Consider the following 27,510-nt stretch of genomic DNA (forward strand, 5'->3'; position numbering starts at 1 on the left):
ATTTTAAACGGGGAAAAAGCCATTATTTTTTGGTTGTGGGTTTTACACTGTCAGGTAAACAAAAATCTACAAGTAGAGAAGAAAGATGAATGCTTCTGAAATTTAAATTCGACACATTAAAATGTTAATAAAGGAGTATTTAATTTATAAATCTTTCCATTCTGCATGTATCAACTACATTTCATAGCAATCAACTACATGGCATAGCAAACACGTTCTCTTTTTATAACCTTTGTTTCACGAGCAAGACAAACATCACCTACACCGACTTAAAAACAAGGGAACCTGCCCAACAACTTGATTAAAAAATGTCAAACAACTTCAACAGACACTTCTCCAAAGAAGAGACACAGCAGCCAACAAGCCCATGAAAAGATGCTCCACATCACGAACTGTTAGGTAAATGCAAATTAACACTACAATGAGATACTACCTCACACTCATTATGAGGCTACTGGCAAATTAAAAAAAAAAAAAAAATAACGAGTGTTGACATGGATGAGGGGAAACTGGATCCCTCGTGCAATGTTGGTGGAAATGGAGAATGGAATAGCTGCTATAGGAAACAGTATGGAGGTTCTTCAAAAAATTAAACATAGAATTACCATATGATCCAGCAATTCCACTTCTGGGTATATATTCAAAAGAACTGAAAGGAGAGAATGAAAGAGATACTGGTATACCCACGTTCATAGCAGTATTACTTGCAACAGCTAAACATGGAAGCAACCCACATGTCCATCAGTGGATGAATAAACAAAATGTGGTGTACACTATACACAATATGGAATATTGTTCAGTCTGAAAAAGGAAATGCTGACACATGCTACGACAGGGCTGAAACTTGAGGACATTATGCTAACACAGTCACAATAGGACACATACTGTCTGATTTGACTTATATGAGGTACTCAGCAAAGTCAAATCCTACAGACAGAAAATAGAAAGCCAGTTACCAGGTCTGGGGGTGCTGGAGAATGAAAAGTTAGCGTTTAATGGGGACAGAGTTTCAGTTTGGTAAGATGTAAAAGTTCTAGAGATGGATGGTGGTAATGGTTGCACAATAATGTGAATGTACTTAACTCCACTGAATTGTACATTTAAAAATGGTTAGGATGGCAATTTTATATGTATTTAGTTGTAATTAAAGAGACAGTGTGCAAGAGAGGAGAGGAAGTAGCAGCTTGTCTTTTTTTTTTTTTTTTTTTTTTTTTTGAGACGGAGTCTCGCTCTGTCGCCCAGGCTGGAGTGCAGTGGCGCAATCTCGGCTCACTGCAAGCTCCGCCTCCCGGGTTCACGCCATTCTCCTGCCTCAGCCTCTCTGAGTAGCTGGGACTACAGGAGCCCGCCACCACGCCCGGCTAATTTTTTTTTTTGTATTTTTAGTAGAGACGGGGTTTCACCGTGGTCTCGATCTCCTGACCTCGTGATCCGCCCACCTCAGCCTCCCAAAGTGCTGGGATTACAAGCGTGAGCCACCGCGCCCGGCCGCAGCTTGTCTTGTTCATGCTGTCTGAGGTGCATGCTGGAGGGATGGGGTGGGGGCGGGAAGTGTTAAAAACAAAGAATAGAACATTATACAACACAACCGGAAAACACAGGGCACAAACGCATTTGTATGAAACACAGAGTTTCCATAAACTTAAAACATGTCTGAATGATGGAGCTAACAGCCCTTAACTCCCCACACCCAGGCTGCACCACAGCATACGTCACCCCCTTGCTTGCAAATGTGCCCAAAAGGCAATGACATTCCAAGTTTCCTCTGACAAGCCCAAGGACAGGCCATGACTTTTCCAAGTTCCTTTCCATTCAAGAAAAGGAAGAGAAGAGAACAGAGAAGAATCAACAAAACAACTCCAAATAGAAGTAAACAAGAGCCAAGAACAGAACTATTTCTCATAATTAAACCCCAATTTCTATAAATTATAATCCTCATTCTAGTGATGACCTATAACAAGATTTGCATTTTCCTCTGATGTTATTTCCTTAGGAGATGGATAACAAGGTCTTCCTCTTCATCTCCCAGACACTCTAGGGCTCTACGCACAGGCTTTACAGAGATGTGCTATTACCGGCCATCATCTTTGAACATTTCCACACAAGGCTAGGAAAGGAAGACAGGCTAGGGTAAGCCTCCGGTTTTTAAAATTGCTAATCAAGGGCACCAGTTCTTAACTATACTGCTGTTAGGATATGTCACAAAATTTTTGTTACCAGCAAGAAAAATGACCAACATTTGTGAATGATTTAAGTTTTAATAACTATTAAAGTACTATACTACACATTATAAAAAATAACACATACTCATAAACTCAACTTCCCTGAGTTGCCAGTAGGAAGCAACCCTGCCAAGCCCTTGATTTTGGATTTCTGGCCTCCAGAATTGTGAGGACATACATTTCTGTGGTTTTAAGCCACTGAGTTTGTGGTTATGGAACCCTAGAAAATGAATACAATTATCTATCTTTTTAAGTTACTTCACTTTGATATTGATTATGAAAGGTACAAATATGCTATCAAACAGAAGAGACTTTAGGGAGAAAAAATCTCAGCATAAATGCAACAAGTTGCCATGATTCTAAGTGCCAAGGTAATATAACATGCAAAATGTGATGATTTCACCAAAACCAAAACAAAGTGGAACAAACCCTCAAATACAGTTGATGATAATTCCCACTCTGGCCTCCTCTGACATTTCCTTTGGATCAATTTGCCTGTACCTCTTCTGTCAAGCAGGAGCTGGACTACATTTTGGTCAGCTCCTCCCCGGAAGGGAGCTACAATCCCTGCTCTAACAATCCCCAAGTGTTGTCTTAAGTTTTACTCTGTTCATCAATGGCTACCTACTAAACTTAGCTTTTTATCCATACATTTTCCATTCAAGTCGTATTATTTTCTCCTGGTTGGCAAATGTTTACATTTAGCCAGTTTCCTGATATAAAGCTACTTCATATCAGTGTATTATTAGTCTCTAATTATAAAAAGATAATCCAGAAGAGAAAGTCCAGTCAATTTTATATAAGTTAAAAAAAAGATGTGAAACCTATTTTTAGGATTAACATTTCCTTCCTAAATATCTAACACGACACACTTACGGACTCTTAACACACTCTTGTTACATGAAGGGAGCAGCAGAGCAGAGGGCGACAAGAGCACCAAGGCCAGGTGGAGCCACAGCCAATGTGGGCCCACCTCACTCCACAGGGAGAAGCAACTGCACTGTGCACAGAGTGCAATCTGGCAGAAGGGAAACACCGTGTTAAAGAGCTTCAGATGCAGCAACCTCGAAGAAGGGCTGTCCCAAGAAGTCCACCAGATGAGGCCGCAAACCTATCAAAGGGCATCAGACACTCTGTACACAGGGTACACAAAACAATGTCTCCCACATTCTGTGACTTCCTGCGTGTGCCACTTTGACCACCACACTCCCTACCTGCACCATCTTACCTGGACAGACTAAATCTCAGCCACCTTATAACAAAGATATTCACATGGCTTCCAGTTCTATAAATTCCTCCCCCCTTAAGAATGCATGTCTGTAAAATCAGAAATGATGAAAACTGGACTAGTGAGTGGCTTTGTAGTAGGCATTACAGGTCTAGAATAGAATAGGTTCAGTAACATATTTAAGATATTCAAGGGAAAAAAATAGAAGCCAAAGATTTAACATCTAAATACTGACCATCAAGGGTAAAAGTCACACATACTTTTTATGAGTACACACAAACACAGAAAGTACGGTGACCAGAAGCTGCGGGATGACCCACTAAAGAGTAAGCTCCGGAAGCCAAAATGACTAGAGGCAGATGCAAAGGTGGGCTGCAGGGTGGTCTGTATTTATTTGTGGAGCTGCTGGCACATGATGGTGATAAAAGTGCAGCATGCCATGGTTACCAGCTCGGACAATGCAGACAAAGAACAATCACCAGAGAAGTGGTAGGGGCGGGGAGAAGATGTGCAGGGGCCAACTGGGAGTGGGGCGTCCATCACCTAACTGCCGTATCAGGTAGTGTGGGGAGCCAACCAAAGAAACTAAGTGTTTGCTATAAAGGCATTAGGATAAAAGTGGAAAAAAAAAAAAGGGAGGAAGAAAGCCTCCTTAAATACCAACAGGGTAAAAGCAAATAAAATAGAACAAGGTGGTTCCCTGTTATCTGTGATGCAAAAAATGTAGTTGACTCACCTATTAACTGGAAAACAGTCTTGGATTGGCTCACAAAGCAAAATCAAGCACCATATTGCATATAAGATATACAGCTATAAAAGGCTGGGAAAATATATAAAGAATTTATAGGACTCAGAAAAAAATAACTGTCACAGGAAACTTCATAGCATTAAATACCTATATCAATACAAATTTAAATAATAAAAATAAATTATTTAAACATATAACTGAAAAAGCCAGAAAAAGAATAAGTGAACCAAAAGAAAGGGGGGAACTATTACAAATAAAAGCGGATATTATTAAGTAGAAAAAGAATAGAACTAAGAAGCAAATCCAAAAGCTGGTTCTCAAGAGAAAATAATCAACCAAAACAAACCACTAGGTATCTGATTAGAAAAAAAAAAATAAGAAAGTTACAAGTGCTAACAGAAGAAAATTTAAACACTGTAAAAGATAAGGAAAAGAAACGTGTAGATTAAGAGAGCTTTTAAAAACGTATCAAATTTTAAGAATAAAACAACACTAAACTATAGTGTCTAGGGATATACACTTGGTGATAGAACTACAAAGATTAGGGAAATGATTACCATAAGAGTTTGGGAAGTGGTTATTTTTGGGGAGAGGAAGTGGGTTATAATAGAAATGGGACATGTGGGGCATGCTTCTGGGATGATTGATAAAGTTCTATTCCTTGACCTGGGTGTGGATACAAGGATGTTTGCTTTATAAAAATGAAGAAAAACATTAAAAAATCATTACAGGCAACTTTATAAAACTCTTTGCAATAAGTTAGAGGCAGATGAAACTTTTTTTAAAATATTAAATTTAATGCTATTCCAATACAAAATCAGGTTTTTTTCTTAGAGTTAAACAAGTTAATTGTAAAATGCATTTAAGAACAACAAGAAACTATCCTAAAATTCATATGGAATGAAGAAAGAGCCCAAATAGCCAAAGCAATCCTTAGCAAAAAGAACAAAGCCAGAGGCATCACACTACTCAACTTCAAACTATACTATAAAGCCCCAGTAACCAAAACAGCTTCTGTACTGGTACAAAAACAGACTCATAGACCAATGAACAGAACAAAAAACTGAGAAATAAAGCCACACACCTACAACCATCCAATCTTTGATAAGGCCACCAAAAACAGCAGCGGAAAAAGACCATCCTATTCAGTACATGGTGTTGGAATAACTGGCTAGCCACATACAGAAGATTGAAGCCAGACCCCTACCTTTCACCATATACAAAAACTAACTCAAAACATATTAAAGATTTCAATGTAAGACCTGAAACCGTAAGATCCTGGAAGATAACCTAGGAAATACTCTTCTTGACAATGGCCTTGGCCAAGAATTTTTGGCTAAGTTCCCAAAAACAATTGCAACAAAAACAAAAATTGGCAAGTAGAATTTAACTAAATGAAAGAGCTTCTGCACAGCCAGAGAAACTACTGACAGAGAATACAGACAACCTACGGAATGAGAGAAACTATTTGCAAACTATGCATCTGACAAAGGCCTAATATCCAGGGAACTTATGCAAAAAAACAAACGACCCTATTAAAAAATGGGCAAAGGAGTGAGCGGAAATTGCGTCACTGCACTCCAACCTGGGCGTCAGAGTGAGACTCCATCTCAAAAAAAAAAAAAAAAAAAAAAAAAAAGGGCAAAGGACATGAACAGGCACTTCTCAAAGAAGATATACAAGTGGCCAACAAACATGAAAAAGGCTCAGTACCACACAGCATTAGAGAAATGCATCAAAACCACAATGAGATACCATCTGACACCAGTCAGAACAGCCATTACTAAAAAGTCAAAGACAACAGATGCTGGCAAGGGTGAGGAGAAAACAGAATGCTTATACACTGCTGACAGGAATGTAAATTAGTCCAGCCATTATGGGAAGTGGTCTAGAGATTTCTCAAAGAATTTAAAATAGAACTACCATTCTATCCAGCAACCCCATTACTGGGTATACATCCAAAAGAAAATAAATCATTCTACCAAAAAGACACAGGCACTCCTATGTTCATCAGTGCACTACTAACAACAGTAAAGACACAGAATCAACGCAGGTGCCCATTAATGGTAGACTGGATAAAGAAAATGTGGTACCTATACATCATGAAATACTACACAGCCATAAAAAAGGAATAAAATCACATCCTTTGCAGCAACATGGATGGAGCTTGACTTAATCCTAAGCAAATTAATGCAGGAACAGAAAACCAAATACCACATGTTCTCACTTATAAATGGGAGCTAAACATTGAGCATACATGGACACAAATACGGGAACAACAGACAATGGGGACTACTAGAAGGTAGAGGGAGTGGGGGTGGGTTAAAAAAACTACCTACTGAGTACTATGCTAACTAGGTGACAGGATCTGTACTCCAAACCCCAGCCTCATGCAATACTTTCATGTAACAAATCTGTACATGGACCCTCTGTATCTAAAATAAAAGGAGAAGAAGAACCAGTAAGCACAAATAACCAGACAACTCTGAGTAAGAACCACAATGGTGAAGACTCTAGCCCCAGCTGACATGAAAACACAGTATTAAGCCTCTCTATTTACATCAGTGTGATGAGGGAAGTCCAGGAAGACAGAGAGAAAACCCGTAGTTCCAATTGCCCATGGAAATTTAGTATGGGAAAAAGACGTATCTCAACACAGCAGGGAAGGGGCTTTTCAGTTAGTAGTGCTGCTGCAGTAACTGGACAGCTACTGCACAAAGACACAAACAGATTTGTTCCTCACATCATGCTCCAAGACAAAATCCAAATGGAGCATAAGTTCTCTTCTCTCTGCTGAGGCATAATTCACATACAGCAGAATAGACTTTTAAGTACAGTTCAGGGAGTCCTGACCTGTGTACCTCCTGTAACACATACCCATTCAAGACACCATAGAAAGCTCCATATAGCTATTAAGTCAATCACCAGGGAGGCTCTCCACTCTGCCTCTCCTTGGGAGCTAAGAGGTAAGCTACCATCGCGAGCCCTGTGCTGACGCAGGCCCCAGACACGACTCACAGCAAAGTCAGACTACATGATGTCTCTGGCTTGCCTATTACTTTTCTTAATGATGACTTAAAGACTTTTAAAGATGATTTTAGACTTGCACAAGAATTTCAGAGGCAGGACACACGGTGTCCCCAAGTTTCCACCCACCTTCATGCAGCCACAGAACAAGAATCAACACCAGAAGAGGAACTCTGGCATGGTACTCCCAGCTCAACCACAGGCTTTGCTGTTTCGCCAGGCCACCCACCAGAGCCCGTCTGCTGCTGGGCCCAGTCCAGGATCCACACTGTGCTTAGCTGACACACTTCCATGGCCCCCCATGCCAGAAGAGTTTGTAGTCTCCTCTCATCACCTTGAAGAGTACTTGTCAATTATTTTGTAGAACGTCCTTCAGATTGGGTTTGTCTGCTGTTTTCTCCTGATTCAGCTTAGGGAAAACCACCACAGATGATGTGCCATTCACACAGCACCACACCACAGGTACCCGCTGCCAATATGATGCCACCTTTGGGCTCTTGGTTGGGGCAGTGTCTGCAAGGTTTCTCCACTGTAAAGTATTGTTCCCTTCGTAATGAATAGCTATTTGGGGGGAGACTTGGCAGATATTCTATTTCTCCTAATTCTTTCACCTGTTAGATTTCACCTTGCTGCATCTGTCAAGGGACTGTGCTTATAACAATTATCATGGTGATTTTCTATTTCCCTTATTTCTTCTACATTTATTAAATGGAATTCTACAAGGAAGAACTGTTCCTTATCCCTCACTTATGCCTTCATTTATGTATTGATATCAGCCTAAATGGATGGCTATTTCTTTTCTTTTTTAGTTTATAATCCATGACTACTGTTGTCTATCCTGTGGCTCGAACTGCTCCAGCTTTGGCCAATGGAGCACTTTTTGACAGACATCTACCCTTCTGATATCTGACAGGCTCCCATCACTCACCTTTCATTTGCCCTACCCCAGCCCTGGAACCAACCCCTTCCCTGAGGAGCCCTTAGGATCCACCATCTCAGGCTGGCTCTGGTCACTGATGCAGGTGTCACTGCTCTAAAGCCCTCTGTCGACAGACTTAGGAAACAGATGTGTTATACTAACTCACACATGCATAGACCCACATTTCTCTCTCTCTGAAAAAACCAACAGCCCTAGTTCATGCTGACACCTCCAACCCTGATCCAGAACCACAGGATAACTCTAGTGCTATCCTTCCTTATTTGTAACTTCTTCCTAGAATACGTACAGTTTTGAGATTGCTAACCCATGCCCCTATGAGAAAGAAGTGCACTAACTAGAGGTTTTGTCTTTAGCCTTACAGCATCCTGTCAAAACACTGTTTTCCAAAGTTACTGATAGGTCAGCTAATTCCACATCCATTTCACTATGGTTATGGCAGCATTCCCTAACCGTTTTGGCACCAAGGACGAATTTCTAAGAAGACAGTTTTTCCACAGACTGGGGCGGGGAGGGGGATGGTTTCAGGATGAAACTGTGCCACCCTAGATCATCAGGCATTAGTTAGAGTCTCACGAGGAGTGAGTGAGCAACCTAGATCTTTCACATGCACAGTTCACAATAGGGTTCATGCTCCTATGAGAATCTAATGCTGTTGCTGACCTGACAGGAGGCAGAGCTCAGGCAGTAACGCTTGCCTGCTCTCTGCTCACCTCCTGCTCTGTAGCCCAGTTCCTAACAGGCTATGGACTGGTACCGATAAGTGGCCTAGGGGTTGGGGACCCCTGGATTATGGGATAAGTCTGTAATACCATTTGATTCACCTGTCACAGTTTCTGTCATTTGGGCACTCCCCCCAGTAACACACACATAAACATTTTTGTTGATTTTAGTGAAATTCTGTGGTGCACAGTTCCATGGGTTTTGACAGCTGCACAGTCAAATCTAACGCAGTCCCATCGCTCCCCAAACTGCCTCTCACTCTCTTTGTAATCAACTCCTTTTCCACAACTCTTAACCCCTGGCAACCACTGATTTGTTCTTCTTCATTATGGTTGTGCTTTTTCTAAACCATCCTTTAAATAGGATCATACAGTATGGAGGCCTTTTAAGTTTGGTTTCTTTCACTCAGCAAAACGAATTTAAGATTCATCCATGCTGTGCGAATCAATAGTTTGTTCCTTTTGACTTTTGAGCGGTATTCTGCTGTAGAGACGTTACCACAATGTTTATTTATTCACCAGTTGAAGGACATCTGATTTTCAGTGTTGGCAAATACTGAATAAAACTCTATTAACAGTCACATGCAGGTTTTGTGTGAGCATGAATTTTCACTCACCTTGGGTAAACACCTAGGAGTGAGACTGCCAGGTCCTAAGGCAGTGTAACATAGTAAGAAGCTGCCACACTGTTTTCCAGAGTGGCTGTGCCATTCTGCATTCCCAGTAGCAGGGTTGGAGAGCATATTCCTGCTAGCACTTGGCACTGCCCTTGCCAGCACTGGGATGCTTCGTGATTGTTCTTTCATCTTAGCTCCTGATGTAGGCCTGTGCTGGTACCTTATGAGGAAGGTGCACAGCCTTCCAAATCACCTGGGCCCACTGTGGCAGTCTCATTCCCCAGAACATACTGTTATACCGCTAGCTGGTCAGCTGCTTGCCCCAAATGGTACTGTGGCCTCAGGCTAGCTGCAGTGTTTACCTTCCGGATTGCTTGCATTTGTTTCCCTAACAATAAATTATGTTGGGCATCACATGCTTATTTTTCTCTGCTTAATTGCATGGGCTTCTCTGCAATCCATGTGAGTTGTTTGGTGAAGTAGAGGTTCACCAAAACTATTGCCCAATTTTTTACTGGGTTCTTTTCTTATTGTTGAGTTGTAAGTGTTCTTTATGTATTCTGGATACTAACCCTTTGTCAGATATGTGCCTTACAAACGTTTTCTCTGAGAGTAGAATTTTAAAATTTTGATAAAATGCAAATTATAGATTTTTTTCTTTTATGGATTGTGCTTTTGGTATCATATCTAAAAACTATGCCCAAGACCATGCAGACTTTCCTTTGGGTTTCTTCCATAAATTCTACAGTTTTACATTCTACATTTAGGTATATGATCCATTTTGAGTTCATTTTTGTATAAAATGTGAGCTATATAGGTTATTTATTTATTTTTGCATATACACATCTAGTGAAAAGCACCATTTGTTGACAAGATTACACTTTCTCCGTGGAATATATTAAGAGGTGCCTTTACACCAGTCAAACATAAACCGACCATATTTGTATGGACTTATCTGGGGTCCTCTATTCTATTCCACTGACCTGTGTATCTATCTTTTCACCAATACCACATACCACTCTCTTGATTGTCGTGATTTTATATTTTATAGTAAATCTTGCTCTTTTTCCTATTTGAGATGGAGTTTTGCTCTTGTTACCCAGGCTGGAGTGCAATGACAGGATCTCTGCTCACTGCAACCTCCGCCTCCCAGGTTCAAGCGATTCTCCTGACTCAGCTTCCCGAGTAGCTGGGATTACAGGCAACTGTCACAATGCCCGGCTAATTTTTTTTTTTTTTTTTTTTTTTTTGTATTTTTAGTAGAGACCAGGTTTCGCCATGTTGCCCGGGCTGGTCTCAAACTCCTGACCTCAGGGGATCTGCCCGCCTTGGCCTCCCAAAGTGTTGGGATTACAGGCCTGAGCCACCACGCCAGCCGTTGCTCTGCCTTTCTAATGATGACTTTACATATAAGTTTTTAATATGGAGAAGTTCATCTTTTTCTTCTTTCACAGTTTGTGGTTTTTGCGTGGTAAGCAATCTGCCTACTTTACATTGTGAAAATATTGTTTTCTTCTTAAAACTTTACAATTTTAGCTTTTACAGTTCATTCTACAATCCATCTAAAATTAACGCTATGTCCACAGTAAGAGTTAGTAATAGAGGTTCATTTTTCCTTGCATGTTTATCCAGTTGAAAAATCTTTCCCTTCCCAATTGAACTACGTTGGTTGAAAAAACTTTGCTTTCTCCTGTTGTTGCACTGTGCATCCTAGTGTTTTGTAAATTAACTATTCTTATCTTCTTAGTTTTTTATAAGTGTAAACAGGGGAAATATAATTTCTTTTAAAAGAGTTCTCTTACTTAATAAAGAAATAGGCCAAGCACGGTGACTCACACCTGTAATCCCAGGACTTTGGGAGGCTGAGGTGGGAGGCTGAGGTCAAGAGATCAAGACTATTCTGGTCAACATGGTGAAACCCTGTTTTTACTAAAAATACAAAAATTAGCCAGGTGTGGTGGTGGGTGCCTGTAGTCCTAGCTACTCAGGAGCCTGAGGCAGGAGAACTGCTTGAACCCAGGAGGCAGAGGTTGCAGTGAGCCAAAATCACGCCACTGCACTCCAGCCTGGGTGACAGAGCAAGACTCCATCTAAAAAAAAAAAAAAAAAAAAAAAAAGAACAAACGAATGGACAAAAGAAAGGAAAGGAAAGGGAAAGGAAAAGAAATAAAATTAAAATGTCTAATGCTTTTCGCCGACCAAACTAGTTAAAGTAATTACAAAGACAAGGCTGCTGTAAACACCTTGTACACTGTCCCCAAAACGCAGATGGCATGGGAGCAGACAGCACCTTTAGACGAAGACACACATGCAGCCTACACAAGGCACACAGATGCATTTCTGCCATTATTCCCTCATGATGAAATCCTCCCCTTGCGCAGTGTGTAACCTGCACTGACAGAAACACATCCTGCGTGAAGTGTGAAGTAATGGGAATCTGTGTACACTACTATTCAGAGTATAAACTGGTGCAAAATTACACAAGGTAATGTGGCAATACTAGAATTTTAAATATACAATTCTATTAGGAACTTAAATTTCATAAATATTCACACAAGTATGCAAAGAGATGTTCACAGATGACCCATGCTATACCACTAGAAACAATGAAAAGTGGGAAATAGCCAAAATGATGTCACTGGAAGCTTGGAGAAATAAGTTATGGTACACCTAAACAATGAAATGCCATCATTACAATGAATGAGGAACTCAACACGCACTGACATGGAACAACTTCCACTAAATACACGTGGAGGAAAAGGATGAACATGCAACGCATTAGAAGAACATGGTGACACCACCTCACTGGAAAAGGAAAGAGGTGCATGACCTGTGACACTGTGGTTCTGTTCCTAGGCACAGACCCAGGGACCCTAAACCCACAAGACAATGCGGATTTAGATGTTATTTCAGTTAATGGAACTCTACCTTCCAGCTGCTGAGGCCAAAGTCTTAATCTCACCCCTTGACCCTCTTACTGCACCATACACATTCCAAGTGTCAGTTCTACCTGGAGAATACACCCAGGATTTGAGCCCTTCCTCATCCACCACCTCCTTTCTCTCCAAGCCATGATCATTTCCCATGGGGGTTAACCCAAGCCTCTTGAGAACTGGTCCACTTGCTTCTGTCCTGCCTCTTGGAAGTCTGTTTTTAACACAGTAGCCAGAACAATCCTGTTAAAGCATAGGCCTGAACAAATCACTCCTCTGCTCAAAACCCTGACTCCCCACTTCACTCAGAAAAGCCCAAGTCCTTACTATAACAACAGGTACTTCACAGCTGGGACCCAGTCAGGCTGGGATCTTGTCTCCTACCGGCCCTGCTTCCGGGCTCCCCTTACCCATGCTGGAACCCTGCTGTCCCTGAATATGCCAGATGATGTACTCCTGCCTTGAGGCCTCTGCACTTTTTCTTTCCCTGCTGGAGAGGCCCTGCCCTCAGACATCCATTCATCCTGCTCTCATTGCCTAAGGTTTCCTTCCACACATGCCTTCTTAGAGGCCACTCTCTGTGGATCTTCCTCTAACACCACCCATCCTTAGCATTTCTTATCTCCCACATACTGTCGCACTTCCTACACTGCAGAATTCATCTTGTCCACTGCCTGTTTCACCAGAATGCAAGCTCCATCAGACATGGGTTGTCAGGTTTCATTTCTTGCTGTATCCTGACACCATAGCACATAGTAAATCCTTAATATATTGTGGACTAAACAGGTGTAACAGTATGTGTAATAATAAGACCAGAGACATCTCTAAGACTGGCTCCTGGGTAGATTTTATCTACCCAACAAAGGAGTAGAGGCTTGACTCCGGCCCATTCCATTTCCAAGGAAACCCTTCCTGGAGGGGTGGGGAAAGCTGTGTCCTTCCCATCAAGGGCAGAGAAAAGCCACTACCACTCACGTAGGAAAAATCCCTATGACTCTACCCCTGGGGGTAATCAACAGGCAAAGGGCAACACACTTACTGTTCCCTGTGAGATACGCAACAAAAATGAGCCTCTGTTCAGAATATCTCAGGTGTTCTGGACAAAAAATAAAGATTCAGGATAAAGTTAATAAAGATGAAAATTTTAAATCAACGTGAGGTTCTGAGAAAAAGTCTGATGACTCCGGATTTCCTGGTGACACAAGACATCTGGTTGTTTTGAAAAGATGGGGAAGGAGGTATGTAGAGAGCCAAACATCAGAGGAGAGTGAAGGAGTTTGAAACACTGATAACACAAAGAGGAGTAGAGCAGGCCAACCAAGCAAACACAGTGGGGCTGTGGGCCGCGTGGGGGCCCTTCAGGCACATAGCAGGTGACCAAGAAACATCAGTTTACAGAATGAGTGGAATAAATGAGTGAGCAACTGAAAAGGGCAAATAAATGAGTGGGTGAACAAGGAGGAGCAAGCAATGGGAGAATAAATTCAGAAGAAAGCAAGTGAGTGAACTAATGATGTCCCCACTGTGTTCTCTGGTGTGAATCTTCTTTCTTATATTTCTTACCTGCTCATGTGTTGGTACATTTAGGGTTGGGAATATGCCATTTGAGTGTGTTTTTTAAAAAAAGACTGGGATGGAGTTTAGGGTATTGGCAAGAGTGTTACTGAAACAACGGATCATGGAATATAAGCTGGACAAAAGGAGACATGACAAAAAGAAGGTTAATAGGACAGAAAAAATAAGGCAACGATTGAGGTGGTAGTCAGGAAAACTGGAAGGTGAGAAGATTATGCTTAAAGACTGGGATGCCCGAATTCATGGGTTTGGACCACGGGAGTGGGTAGCTGAGACAGAGAAGACGACAGGAGAGAAGGAGATCCTAGGAACAAAGAGGACAGTACTAAGGCCAGAGGCTGTGAGTCCCACAGGTGGACACTGAAACCACCAGGCAACAGCAGGGACTGGGGCGGACAAAATGACCGCAATTCTTTGCAGACTCTAACATCTGGTGAGCATGACAATGCAGGAGGTGACTGTGCAGAACAGGATCTGAGCTAGAAAAGGGGAACTTCACCCTTCACGTTCTATGCTTCATGACTGCATGAATTTTTTGTTGTCTTTCATTTACAAAGAGCACATGTTGCTTTATAATCGACAAAACCCACAAATTTGGGGAAGAGATAATATTAAAGTCAGAGAAAAGAGTTTACAACCCAGAGAAAATCATTAATTTAAGAAGCACTAACAAATAATGCTTGAAACAGTTAGTGCTGAGTCTGACACTGAAATGAATTTTCTTTTTCTTTCCAGTCACTAAAGAAGGAATATCAGGAAGCCCATCTGGATTTTTGCTGAAACCTGTAACAATACTCTAAAGATCCTAAGGGGAAAATGCCAATGTGCTAACAAGGATATTTACTTAAATGGATACAGGATGTCTCCTTTCCAAGGTACAGTGGCTTTCGAGTCCAGTACATACTTCAACAGCTAGAAGGATCCCCTGAATTCTCTACCCCTCATGGTAACCAGAGACTATGTTCACATTCTCATAAGGGAACCAAAAATGTAGCTTCTTCTATCTTGTTTCCGTGCAGGATGCACAATTTAAAAATGCCTTTTATAGAATTCCATTATCTTGGGATATCCCAGGAACTACTAGAGTTGAAGATAATTTTGGTAGAACCTTGAATTATGCAGGCCCCCATTGCTAAGCCCACTGAGAACCAAATTACCACAATAAGTGTTAAGACATTCAAATTTGAATAGAAAATATAATGTTTTATGAGGTATAAAAATAATGCAATAAAAAAGATTCAGAAAATCCAATGCAAAGAACCCAGAAGCATCTCTGCCTAGACTGAGCTGAATGCGTTACGTGTGACTACACACTCCCTTGTCAAATGTCAACTTCATAAAAGACAAGGAACAACTTCTTATATTTCCTCAACAGTGCCTATAGTTATACTGAAATAACTATAGGCAATTACAGTGCCTGTAATAACACTGAAATCTGATGGAAAAAGTTAGAAATTCTTAAAGATATATAGTATTTAGACATCCTTCTTCAATATCTTTCCTTTATAGGAATCATACAATTTCTGTCATGAAACATAAAACTGAGTGGCAGAAACACTATGCTGGAGAGAAGACCCAGCCAGATTATTTACTTATACCACTTCCCCAGCTGAACCCTTAGAGTCCTTCTCAGGGCCACCCTTTTGGCTAGTCCAATTAATCTGTGACTCACTCTTTTACTGATCCTGACCCTGTGTCCAGCTGTGCAGACATCACCATAGGCAGCACTCAACATTTCTCACCTGTCTACTGAAACCCTTAACTGGCTGTCCTCTCTTCAATCTGGACCCCAGCCCACCTACATTCTATTCTGAATCAACAGCCTAATAAAAGGCTTCCTTAGGTAAGGGTTAAGATGAATCCTCTGTCCATCGAACTATGTTTAAACCTCAGTAATATCATGAATGTTGCTGGAAAGAGCAGTTTAATCAAAGATTCAGAGTATGAACTGGCTGGCTGCCCCGAGATCAACCATGTTGAATTGCTTAATTTCTTCCCTATGTTCTCTAAACTTTTAACACTAAAATGAGTTGAAAAGTAAGCAGAAGGATACTAAAGGCCTTCTATTTTCACGCACATTCACAAAAAAAGAAAATTAACACAGTTAAGCAGAATCTTGATTACCTAAATTATTTTTACTATAGTTCTTTTTCTAAGTTTAGAAAGCCCACCTTAAATCAAAGAATTGGGAGTACTGTTTCTCAAAGACATATGGGGGAAAGAGAAGGCCATTTATACAGCGATTTTAAATGGTGATTACATATGGTCTTATCTTTTTAAAATCAATTTTAGGTTCAAAGTTAAATGGTTTTTCCTTCCAGAGAAAGGATGCATCTGATGCAGTTTTAGGTCACCAACAGCCTCTACCCACAGGTTTGGATTTGCATTTTGGTAGGAACGGACAGAAGTCAGAGGAAGATGAACAAAATGGCAGAGTAGGAAGGGGCAGGGGGAGCCCAGTACTGCAAAGCAACTAGGTGGGGTAAAAGGTGGTGCTGACTAGTTCTCGCTCACTGTGCCCCACAGACGGTAGCCAGGGTTGCTGTCATAAAACCTTTCTGCGCAGGGATGCTTGTGTTAGCAGCCATTGGTTCAAAGGGGTGGATCTGTAGTTAAGTTTGGGGGAAGGGGAAAGGCAGACAGACGGGTAGCAAGTTATGCAAAGAAAACATATCTCGACTGTATTCTCTAATTCTATGTGTGCAGTGGAAAAAAAAAGAATTCTCAGACATTTAAAATGTGTTTGAGATGATGGGCAGAAGAATACATGAGGGAAAAAAAACAAATTCCCACAAATTCCTCACCGCAGATGCAGCAGTAACACCGTACTTCAAGCATTACAGCTTTTTTTTAATTGACATTCTGTAACATATCTCCCCATCCTAAAATCCACATTTAATAGTGGCTATTGGGAGTAAATGTGAGACATCTAACATTTCTAGATATAGCCAACCATCTTTAAATTTTAAAAAAAATGCCATAAAAATTATAAGATAGTAAAAACAACCTAGAAAATTCGTTAACTGTATAACATTATGCAATATCAACAGCGTAATTACAAGCTTTAAATAAATTTTACAGCTATCAACACTAAATACATCTTAGTGTGGCAGAGAACCACTACAGTATAAGTTTAACAAATATTATGTGTTATCCTCACTGTAACTAAAATAGAAAATTAATTTCTGCTTCAAATACTGCAAAAACCAGTCTCTGGTCTAAAGTTACTAAACTTCTGTCAGAAAAAGGTATGGCCCATCAAGCACACAGTTGATAATTACACAAACGTAAAATAATATACAGTAAATGACTAGACCCATGACATTCTAGAGGAGGCTATCTCAAGACCTTCCTAGCCCCCTCCAAATTCTCAAACACCACTGTGGCAGACACTGTAGTCATCATACGATAGCCACCTACCCGGTTCTGTGCTCACGCTGTCTCTGGTTTTTATCTGGACAGATGGCTGGGCCACAACCCCCAGCCTCCCTTGCACTAGTGCTCTAGCCAACAACGTGTGGGCAACGCGATGCATGTAACTTTTGGGCTGTGCCACTGAAACACAGGTTGTATCTCACCAACCTCACCTACCCTTCGGCCTGAGTGCAAACGTGGCAGGTAACACCCCGTTTTGGACCACACAGGTAAGGCTGCACTCTTGGGATGGCAGAGCAACAAGACAGACTGTGCTTGGCCCCTTGACAATGTTACGAGCAAAGTCATCACGCCAACTCAGGCTTTCAAGGGAGAAAAACTGATTTGTCTTGTGTAAGCAACTATTATTACATCTCTGATATATGCCACCAAAACTATGTATTTTAACTTCCTCAGGTTCCTCAGCTATAATGTTGGATTAATAATAATACCTCTCTCTCGATTATTGTGAGGATTAAATGTTTTAAATTAAAAAAAAGAAAAAAGCATCTATGTATGAATATTAGGCAATCTACTAGGCTCATTTTTTAGCTAAATAACTTGTTTCTTCACACCAGCCTTCTGGGTGGGCAAGTCTCAAAAGTGATGGAGCTTTGCAGGGACTTGAAAAATAGGTAAGGCCATACATGCTAAACTGGCAAATGGCATGGTTCTTCTCAGCTGTAACTTACATGCTGTGACTGATGTTACAATGGTTATTCTCTCTTTCAAGTTTCTGACTACAGGATTCACATCTCTTCCAGCCATCTTCTGTCTTAATCCAACTCCATCCAGGAGATCTCCAGTCCTGACCCAAAAATGGCATAGTTTTCCTATGAAAAAGTTAATTTATGTTAAAAAGTATATATAATTCATAAAAGTTTCTTTTCACTTAGAACATTTATTCATTAAATTTAAAGATTAAAGTTCTTAACATTTAAATGTCTGCTCATTAATTAAATGTTGGCTGGACATTAGTGACACTGACAATAACATAGTACTTTGATTGTACTAAAGTGGTAAAACGGGGTAAGTAAAGGTGGTTTTACTGGCCTAATACTGCATATGCCATCAAAGGTTTACTAGAGGCGACATTCAAGCTCATACCTGAAAAACAAGCAGGGTCAGGGAGTGTGGAATAGGGAATAGTAGCCCAAACAAGTATTCTCTCTTTGCCAGAAGTCAGGAACAACCGAAAATGAAATGTATTCACGTTCAGCAACTCTAAGTAGTTCAGTCTGGTTGAAGCTTACAATAGATAAGAGTGGGCCCGAATTAAGGATGGAGAAGTCATTTAAGGCTCGATCAAGTCAGAAGAGCAGGACGCTATTCTGAGGGCAATGAGGGGCCAAAAAAGGGACATACGCAGGTAAGTGACTCAATTAGATTTGTGGTTTACAAAGAACTCAGTATCACACTGGGAGAAGGTATGGGGTGATGGTCACCTGGAGGAAAGTAGTTGGGACTGGAGGCGTCTGAATGTTGGCCTTTAAAAGGTGAGTGTACAGGGGCAAACGAAACAGAAGAGCAGAGACTGCAGAAACATTTAGGAGACAGAGTCAAACAGTACTTCAAGACTGGCTGGAAATGTGAGGAGGAAATCAAGGAAGTTATCTAGATTTTGTTTTGTAGCCCTTGGTTCTGGGATAAGACATACAGAAGGAACAGCAAGGTTTTATTAGGAAAGGAGAGATAAGGGATATTAATTTCAGCTTTGGACATGCCTGTTCAGTTTGAAGTACTAGACCCCAGGTATAAAAATTATGACTTAAAAAATGATGCAACTTCATGATTAACTTCATGAAGCACACAATTTGATAAGAGTGAGACTTCAAATGCTAGTTCTTCCCATTGACTTGATTTCTGCTCCTCTTGATCAGTGGTTTTCAACTACTGCTGTGCATTAACATCACAGGAAGCTTTTTAAACATTCGAGCGCTTAGTCCCATCTTAGTTCAGTTAAATATGAATATCTGGGGTTGAAGGCTAAGTTTCAGTAGTTTTTAAAGGTCCACAGGTGATTCTCATACACTGTGAGACTGTGCATGAGGCTAAAACCACCTCAGATCTTCACACTGCTGATTCAGAAAGTCACATCCCAGAAAGGCACCCTGACTCCCTGTCCAAACAGCACCCTTCTGCTGTCTCAACCCCACCCCTACCAGTCTAAGCCATTATCTAGTGCCTTCATAGTTGTAAGGGCTGCCTGAAATGATTAGCATGTTTTTCATCTGTTTTCTTCCAAGAAAATGCAATGTCTTGTTCAGGTCTGTATTCCATTACCTTGAACAATGCCAGGAAAACAACAGGAGCCCAACAAGTATTCATTTACTGAATAAATAAATATATAGATCCATGGTTCAGAAGAGAGTTAGACTGGAGAGAAAGAGGAAAATCATGAGCATTTAGATACTAATCAAAACCACACAAATAATATCACAGAATATGTAGAGAGGGAAATCAACAGAGCCTAGAAAAAAACCCTAAGAAACATCACCATTTAAGGGACCAGCAGATATAAGCCAAGAAGAAAAACTGAAAAGGAAGAGCCAAAAAGGTAGAGGGAGAAGTAGGAAGTCAGGAGAAAAATGTATTTCAAGAAAGAAATGATTGACAGAGACGAAAATGTTATAAAAAAGCCAAGCATGGTAAGAGTTGAAAATATACGTTGAATTTAGCTACAGAAAGGTAGCTGAATTACTCAAGCAAAAGTGGTTTCTGTAATGTGTTACTTTAATTTCATGTCCCGAACAGACTTAAGAGTATTATATAATGTAGAATATTTATATCATAGATAATAATGTAGAATATTTACATCATGGAGAATAAATGAGATGAACATCTCCAAATACCACCTCCCAACTATACTTAGTATAATTAACAAAAAAGAAGCTATTAAATGGGCACTTATACAATCCTAGAAGATACAGAAAAAAAAAGGAAGGAAATTACACAGACTTCAACAATATTCCTGGATCAACCACAAATGCCTAATTCTTGACTGGTGTAGGAAATGTATGATGAAATAATTATTCTTTACACGAAGAAAATCTCGAACCTTGCTAAACTGACTTATAGTCAGAACATATCTTTTTCAGTCACATAATGATTAATTTAAATTCTTGCTTCAGAAAATACTTTGTTCCTTCAATTTCAGCACAATTTTGATAAATTTTGTCTCACAGACCTGATTCACAACTACTGAACCTCCTAAAATGCAAAACTCAATGCCCATGTTCAGTCGATCTAGAGTTACCTAAAACTGTCTCTAATAGCATACAACTGATTTTATGATTGTCAAGAACATTCCCACCAAAGGCGGCAAAGACCATGAAGTAGCAAATGACTGTTTGAGGTGGCACCTTGAGTCTCATAAAACACATACAACAGAAAATGACTGCTAGGAACATCTCTGATAATTATCAAATTATCTCTCAATATCAACTTCAAACTGTGGATTCAGAAATCTATGTTTAAAAAAAAAATCAAGTGGATAATCCTGAAAAATACTGCTAACAGACCAAATACAGGATTACTTCAATGACAAACATTTGAGCACCAACTACATGTTATTATGCTAGGTGTTCCTGCCCTCAAAAGTGTGCAATTTAGCTAAGGAACTAAAAAAGAACAATAGCAAAATACACACAAATTCCATACAAATGTAATATAATAAAGTGTGTTTACATGTAGATACGTGCATGTGCATGTATACATACATACACATAAGTCCCCAATCTTGTAACTTGTGCTAAAGAGAGAATAACTGAAGTAAATCTGAGCAGAAAGCAAATCAGCTGGGAAAGCTCTGACGAGAAACTAGGACTTGACCTTGGCCCTAATGCATGGTTAGATCTTAAATGAATGAGGAGGCAAGGCAAAAAATATCAATCATGGGAATGGGAATGGGGGGTGAATAAGTATAAAGGTCAAAATGAGTGCCACAATTTGAGAAAAATAAGCAGAAGAGATTGGATAAAATGGAGAAAGTTTATCGGAGCACTGGTACATAAGCTGGAAAAGAGACTAAAGCCAGATTATAGAATATCAAAGGTGTTTAGACTTTATTCTGTCACTAATTAAACGTTTTTCAGCAACAGATCAGTGTGAGCAGTGTTGTTTTGAGAATAATAATTTTCCAGGGCTTGTAGCATAGATCAAATGAAAAACATGGAGACAGAAAAAAACTAGGCAACAAATAACTTGCCAACAGAACCTTATCTGGATGACTGTCCTATGTAGATCCCAGTATCCTCAGCTAACAAAATATTTTAAAACTTGATGGCACACAAACATTGTACTTATCTATTTAGACACTATGCCCACTCATCATTTAACACACTTATCTTCTAGTTTCACAATATTTATAACATTTACATAAAGAGACTGCCTAGTGTTTCCATTAATATAACCAATTCTTTCAACACCTACCTAAACTCTACAGATAATTCACTTTGGCAACTCAGTGAGAAACGAATAGTTTGGTATGAATTTCTCAGCTGCTAAGTTTGATTTTGTAAGAGTTGAAAGAAGTGAAATGCAGCCATGGAAATAAAAAAATAGTCCATGCCCAAAGGCTTATTTTCAACACAGAGGAAAAGATTTGTTTCTCTGAAGATGTGTGTACTTCAGAGATTTGTTAGGGTATGCTCTTTGGATCACAGTGAAGTTTTACCTTAAAGCATAATCTATACAACTCATAAACTAAGGCACAAACTCTGGATGCAGATTAAAAACAACAACGACAACAACAAAAAAAGACAAGTTGCAATTTAAAAGGTCTGGGGTCTGGATCTCACGTTTTCAAAAATACTCCCAATCTGAGGCATCTGAGTTTGTAAATCAGAAAACAACGTTACTAAAGTTTTATAGAATGATGACAACCCACGGCTTCTAATGGGAATGTATTTGTTCAGCTAAAAAAATGTGAATTGCTAGAGCTTTATACGCTTATTTTAATTAAAATTACCTCTGTTTTGGGAATTTGCAAATGTAAAAAAACCAGAAATTACTCCTGAAAATTATTAAGTTTTTAAGAGCACGCACTGAAAGGGTGTAGCTTGTACAATTTGCAAATTTTAAGCACATTTTATGCCAACTTACTTCTGACAGCCTACAATGATTAACTATTTTAAATCTTCCCTTAATTTCTATTTCATGTGGTAGGACATGTGGGTGGTGTACTTCAGTAGAAAAGGACTTCATGAAGTTCATTTGCTGGTGGAAACTCCTGGCATGAGAGACTCAGAACAAAAAAAAAGGTCTTTCCTTCAACAAGCATATTTTTTCTTAACAATAATAATGGCAAACATTTATTAGCGCTTACTACAGGCTACGCATTACACTAAACAATCTACATATGTTGTCTCATTTAATTCTCACACTGTCCTCCAAGGTAGAAAACATTATTCTTGTTTTAGAAGTTTAATTATCTGTTTTACAGATGAAGACACTGAGGCAGAGTTCAGTAGAGCTGGGATTCAAAATGATGGAGTCTCACTCCAGGATCCATGCTCCTAACCACTATGTTTATAATAGCAGTTCCTGAAAACCCTACTAAAACAAATGCCATTAAATTATAAGCTTTTTAACTTTTTTTTTTTTACCGTCTATTACATATCACTAATATGATCTCAAGTAATGATGAATCTAAATATAAAGGCACTAAAACAAGGAAAACAAGACAGGAAAGAAAACTCCAATCCATTTTAAAAGACTACATGTGTTTCCCTATTTGTTTTGCTTGTAAGTGTGGACAAATTTGATCCAGAAAGGACATCAAAAAAATGGCAAACTAAGGGCTGAGAGTCAGAAATAAGATTTACTCTAAGGACTTACACATAATTACAGATTCCTTATGGGAAAGGAAAACATGTAAAGACGAGGAGAAAACAGAATATGAAAGAGTAAACGTCTTTTCTGATTGATTAGGACCGGATGGTAAGGATTTGGAGGCAGCAAGAGACAGCTTCATAAGGGAAGAAATGGTTCTGTAGATTCTTTAGTCTTCAAAATGAGTTTGAATCGGCCCAAGGACAGAGGTGGAATCTAATTGAGAAAAACGTCAAATTGAGCTTACTGTGGGGGGAAGGATGCAAAATTAGTGTCTGCTGCAAGGAAACGAAGCATGGAAAGGAATTAAGGGAGGAGACAGAGAGAGAGCCAGAGCCAGAGCTACCTACCCGCAGTAGAGAAAAAGAGTAACTTAAGGTAAGCAGCAGACGGGGAAGAGTGGCCTGGAGGAATGCGAGGTCACATGCAGCAGGTGTCCACCGGCGAAGACGCAAGGGCTGGGCCCGGAGGGCAAACGCGGGCAGGAGTCCCCGAAACAACCTTGCCCAGCGAGGCGGACACAAGCTACGGCCTGCAAGACGGCCCAGGAGGGTGGGGGCGGGAACGGTCACAGAAGGTGGGCAGGGGAAGCGGCTGAGGACACGCGGTGCACCTGTGGGCGGCCCCCGTGCCCACCTGACTCGCCCGCAGCTCCCCGAACCCTCCACACCCGCCGGCCGCCCCCCAGACCCCACCTGACGCGCCCGCGGCCCATCGTCCCTACCTGACGCGCCCGCGGACCCAGACCTCACCGAACACGCACGCGGCAATCCCGTCCCCACCTGACGCGCCCGCGCCCCCGGTCCCCACCGAACCCTCCCACAGGCCCCGTCCCCACCTGACGCGCCCGCGACCCCATGTCTTCCCCTGACGCGCCCGCCGCCCCCGGTCTTCACCTGACTCGCCCGTAGCCCGTCGTCCCCACCTGACGCGCCCGCGAGCCCCTATCTTTTCACCTAACGCACCTGCGGCGCCCAGTCTTCACCTGATGCGCCCGCGGCACCCCTGTACCTACCTAGCGCGCCTGCGGCCCCCAATCTTCACCTGACGCGCCCGCGGCCCCCAGCGCACAACGGGCGCGCCCGCCACCTGGGCCCGCACCTGACGGCGACACGGCGATTATTGCCGGAAGTGGGCCGCCGCCTCCCGGCGCGCCGCAGGGAAGCCCCGCCCCTGGCCATGCTGATTGGCCGGCGCGGATCCGCGTGGCAGTGTTGCTGCCCGGTCCTGACGCGCGCAGCGTGCGCCTGCGTAGTAGGCACCGCCCCTCCGTCCGCGCGCGTCCAGAGTGCCCGGCGTGGAGGCGGGGAGGCGGGGAGGCGCAGGGTGGGTCTCGGGTGGGCAGGGAGGGGCGCGGTCGGTGCCCGAGATCCCTGCGATCGCCGGGAGATGACAGTGAAGACCTGAGATTTAGGCCTGAGCGGCGGGTGACTACGCCGGTCCGGGTCTTCACGGGAGGACGCTGCCTAGGGCCTTCAGGCGTTCGCGTGGCCTGAGGATGCGCGTCCCCGAGAATGTGCGTGCCCGCGCCGCGCGGGTCCCACAGGAGCCTGGGCAGCCCCGCCGCCGCATTTCCACCCTGCGGCCATATTTCCACCCGGCTGGGCGCCAACCCCGGGATGCCTGCACTCTAGGGCATCACAGCGCGCTCACACTCGGCATTCGGCACGAGCACCTTCTCTTTATAAACAGTTTCGAATCTTGTTGGATCTTTCTAGAAGGTTGAAATGCCCTGGAGGAGCAGCGTGAATAGTTTTTTCCAATTAGGAAAAAAGAATGTGGGGCGGCTCGAGGGAGAGAGGCAGGCCGAGAAGGCCAGGTGGGTCCAGGAGCTGCAGCCCCCGTGCCTCAGTTTCCTCCTAGAAACATGGAGGTGGCCGTGCACGCTACAGGATTTCTATAAGAACAAATGAGTTAGCGTGTGCAAAACATTTAAAACAGTGTCTGGAGTGTAGCAAGCAAATAGGAGCATTAGTCTTTTCCTACTTCAAATGTGTGCATCTACATTTGGTGCACATTACAAGAAGTGTATAGTATGGATTCATATTTTGGAAAAGTAATTTTAGAAGTTATTTCTGATGTGCTTATTATAATAGTGTTTCTTGACCACATGCTTTTTAATAATGTGAAGGCAATGAAGTAGGCAGTATATTGCTTGCACATCCCCAATTTAAACACCTGTCTGTCCCTCCTTCCCTCTCTCTCCTTTCTTTTCTTCCTTTCCCTCTCTATTCCTTCATTCCTTTCAAGGTTGTGGATTATTCCATTATATAAATGTATCAATTTATTCGAATAGTCTCTATAATGTCTATGATGGGCTTTAGATTGTTTGCAATAGTTTGCCATTATAAATAATGTCCAGTGGCTGTGTGGTTTGATTTAACTTGTGATGGTATATTTCCAAATAAATCGCTATGATTGGATTGTTGTGTAAACCAAAAAGTGTCTGAGGCAGATCACAACTGATGTAAAGGTTTATTTTGCTAAAATTGTGGACGTGCCTGGGGAAAAAGAAACACAGGTTACAGGAGGATTTTTGGCCTGTACTTTTTTCCAAATATTTAAAGAAAAAGCGCCGGTAGGAGGAGAAAGAGGGGAGAGTAGGGTATGAGGCAAGGGGTCACATTTTTGTGAGGCTCTGATTAGAGTACAGCAAATCTACATTTCACATGTGAAAAGAAAGGTGGGGGGAGGCTTATGCATCTATCTCATACTCAGTAGATCTACATTTCACGTAAGATAAAGTAAGCTTTTGGGAACAAAAAGAAGGCTGTGTGTGTGTGTGTGTGTGTGTGTGTTTTGCCAATATTATCTTTTCCCTTTGGCATAGTAAGTTTGGATGCCTGAGATTTTATTTTTCTTTGACTGATGGGTCAAGGTTAACTGCATATGGAATGCTAGTAGAAATTGCCAAGCCAAGACCCCACCACCACAATAGGGGACATAGTAATATTAAATTTAGCCCAATTGGCCAGCATCCACACAATTCCTAGTGAAAGAACTCCTGGCTGGATGGTAAAGAGGTAAACTAACTGCAGAAACTCACAAAACAACAAAAGAATTCCACAGAATAAGAGCAGGAATTCAGAGAGTAACCACAGAGAGATCCACAGAGTAACAGCACGAATTCACAGAGTAACAGCAGAACCCACAGTGTAACATCAGCCCACAGAGTAACAGCAAGACCCACAGAATAATAGCAGGCACCCACAGAGTAACATCAGAACCCGTAGTGTAATAGCAGAGCCCACAGAGTAACAGCAGGGCCCACAGAGTAATGTCAGAACCCACAGGGTAACAGAAGAGCCCAGAGAGTAACAGTGGGACACAGAGAAATAGCAGGAACCCACAGAGTAACAGCAGAGCCCACAGAGTAATGTCATAACCCACAGAGTAACAGAAGAGCCCAGAGAGTAACAGCAGGACACACAGAGAAATAGGAACCCACAGAGTAGCAGCAGGACCCACATTGTAACAGCAGGAATTCACAGAGTAACATCAGAGCCCACAGAGTAATATCAGAACCCACAGAGTAAAAACAGGACCCACAGTGTAACATCAGAGCCCACAGAGTAACAGCAGAGCCCACAAGGTAACGTCAGAACCCACAGAGTAACAGCAGAGCCCACAGAGTAATGTCAGAACCTATACAGTAAGAGAAGAGCCCAGAGAGTAACAGTGGGACACAGAGAAATAGCAGGAACCCACAGAGTAATGTCAGAACCCACAGAGTAACAGAAGAGCCCAGAGAGTAACAGCAGAACACACAGAAATGGGAACCCACAGAGTAGCAGCAGGACCCACATAGTAACAGCAGGAATTCACAGAGTAACGTCAGAGCCCACAGAGTAATATCAGAGCCCACACAGTAAAAACAGGACCCACAGTGTAACATCAGAGCCCACAGAGTAACAGCAGGAATTCATAGAGTAACAGCACGATTCCACAGAGTAATAGCAGGAACTCAGAGTAACAGCAGAAACCTACAGAACAGGATCAGAAGCCCACGGAGGAACAACAGGAAGCCATGAAGCAGTTCTGTCCAACTTAGGTCAGCATATTCATGGTCTTGGGTCTTCTGTGTGTGCTTTCTACCAGGACTGGGCTTAGCTCTGTGCTTGTGAAGAGTAACCCACTCAGTGCCCTCTGGAATTTCACCACTGGAGGAGGAGAAATTCCCCAGAGGGGCAGGGAGAAACGCTTTTCTAAACACATCGTGCACCTGGGGATTGTGGAGCAGTTGGCCAGGCAGAAG

General features: G+C 41.7%; 1 protein-coding gene across 9 annotated transcripts in view; it reads right to left on the minus strand.

Moving 5' to 3' along the window:
- FBXO25 (F-box protein 25) overlaps window positions 1–24,414 on the minus strand; it is a 99,020-nt gene extending 74,606 nt beyond the window's left edge. For 6 of the 9 annotated variants that reach the window (XR_009214724.1, XR_009214725.1, XR_009214726.1 and 3 more), the window contains exons 1-2: window positions 24,271–24,414; window positions 18,116–18,256 (exon numbers count right to left, since the gene is read on the minus strand). Coding sequence is in view for 5 of the 9 variants with exons in the window: in XM_032162538.2 (XP_032018429.1) it covers window positions 18,116–18,249 (134 nt within the window). In the remaining 4 variants the exon portion in view is untranslated. Of the gene's footprint in view, window positions 1–18,115; window positions 18,257–23,605; window positions 23,811–24,151; window positions 24,168–24,270 lie in introns of those variants that run through there. The other 3 variants (XM_058443595.1, XM_058443594.1, XM_058443592.1) reach the window with 3 other exon arrangements.
- Between the last annotated feature and the right edge of the window lie 3,096 nt (window positions 24,415–27,510).

The sequence above is a fragment of the Hylobates moloch genome, unplaced genomic scaffold (genome assembly GCF_009828535.3).
Source record: "Hylobates moloch isolate HMO894 unplaced genomic scaffold, HMol_V3 SCAFFOLD_8, whole genome shotgun sequence".
Lineage (NCBI taxonomy): Eukaryota > Metazoa > Chordata > Mammalia > Primates > Hylobatidae > Hylobates > Hylobates moloch.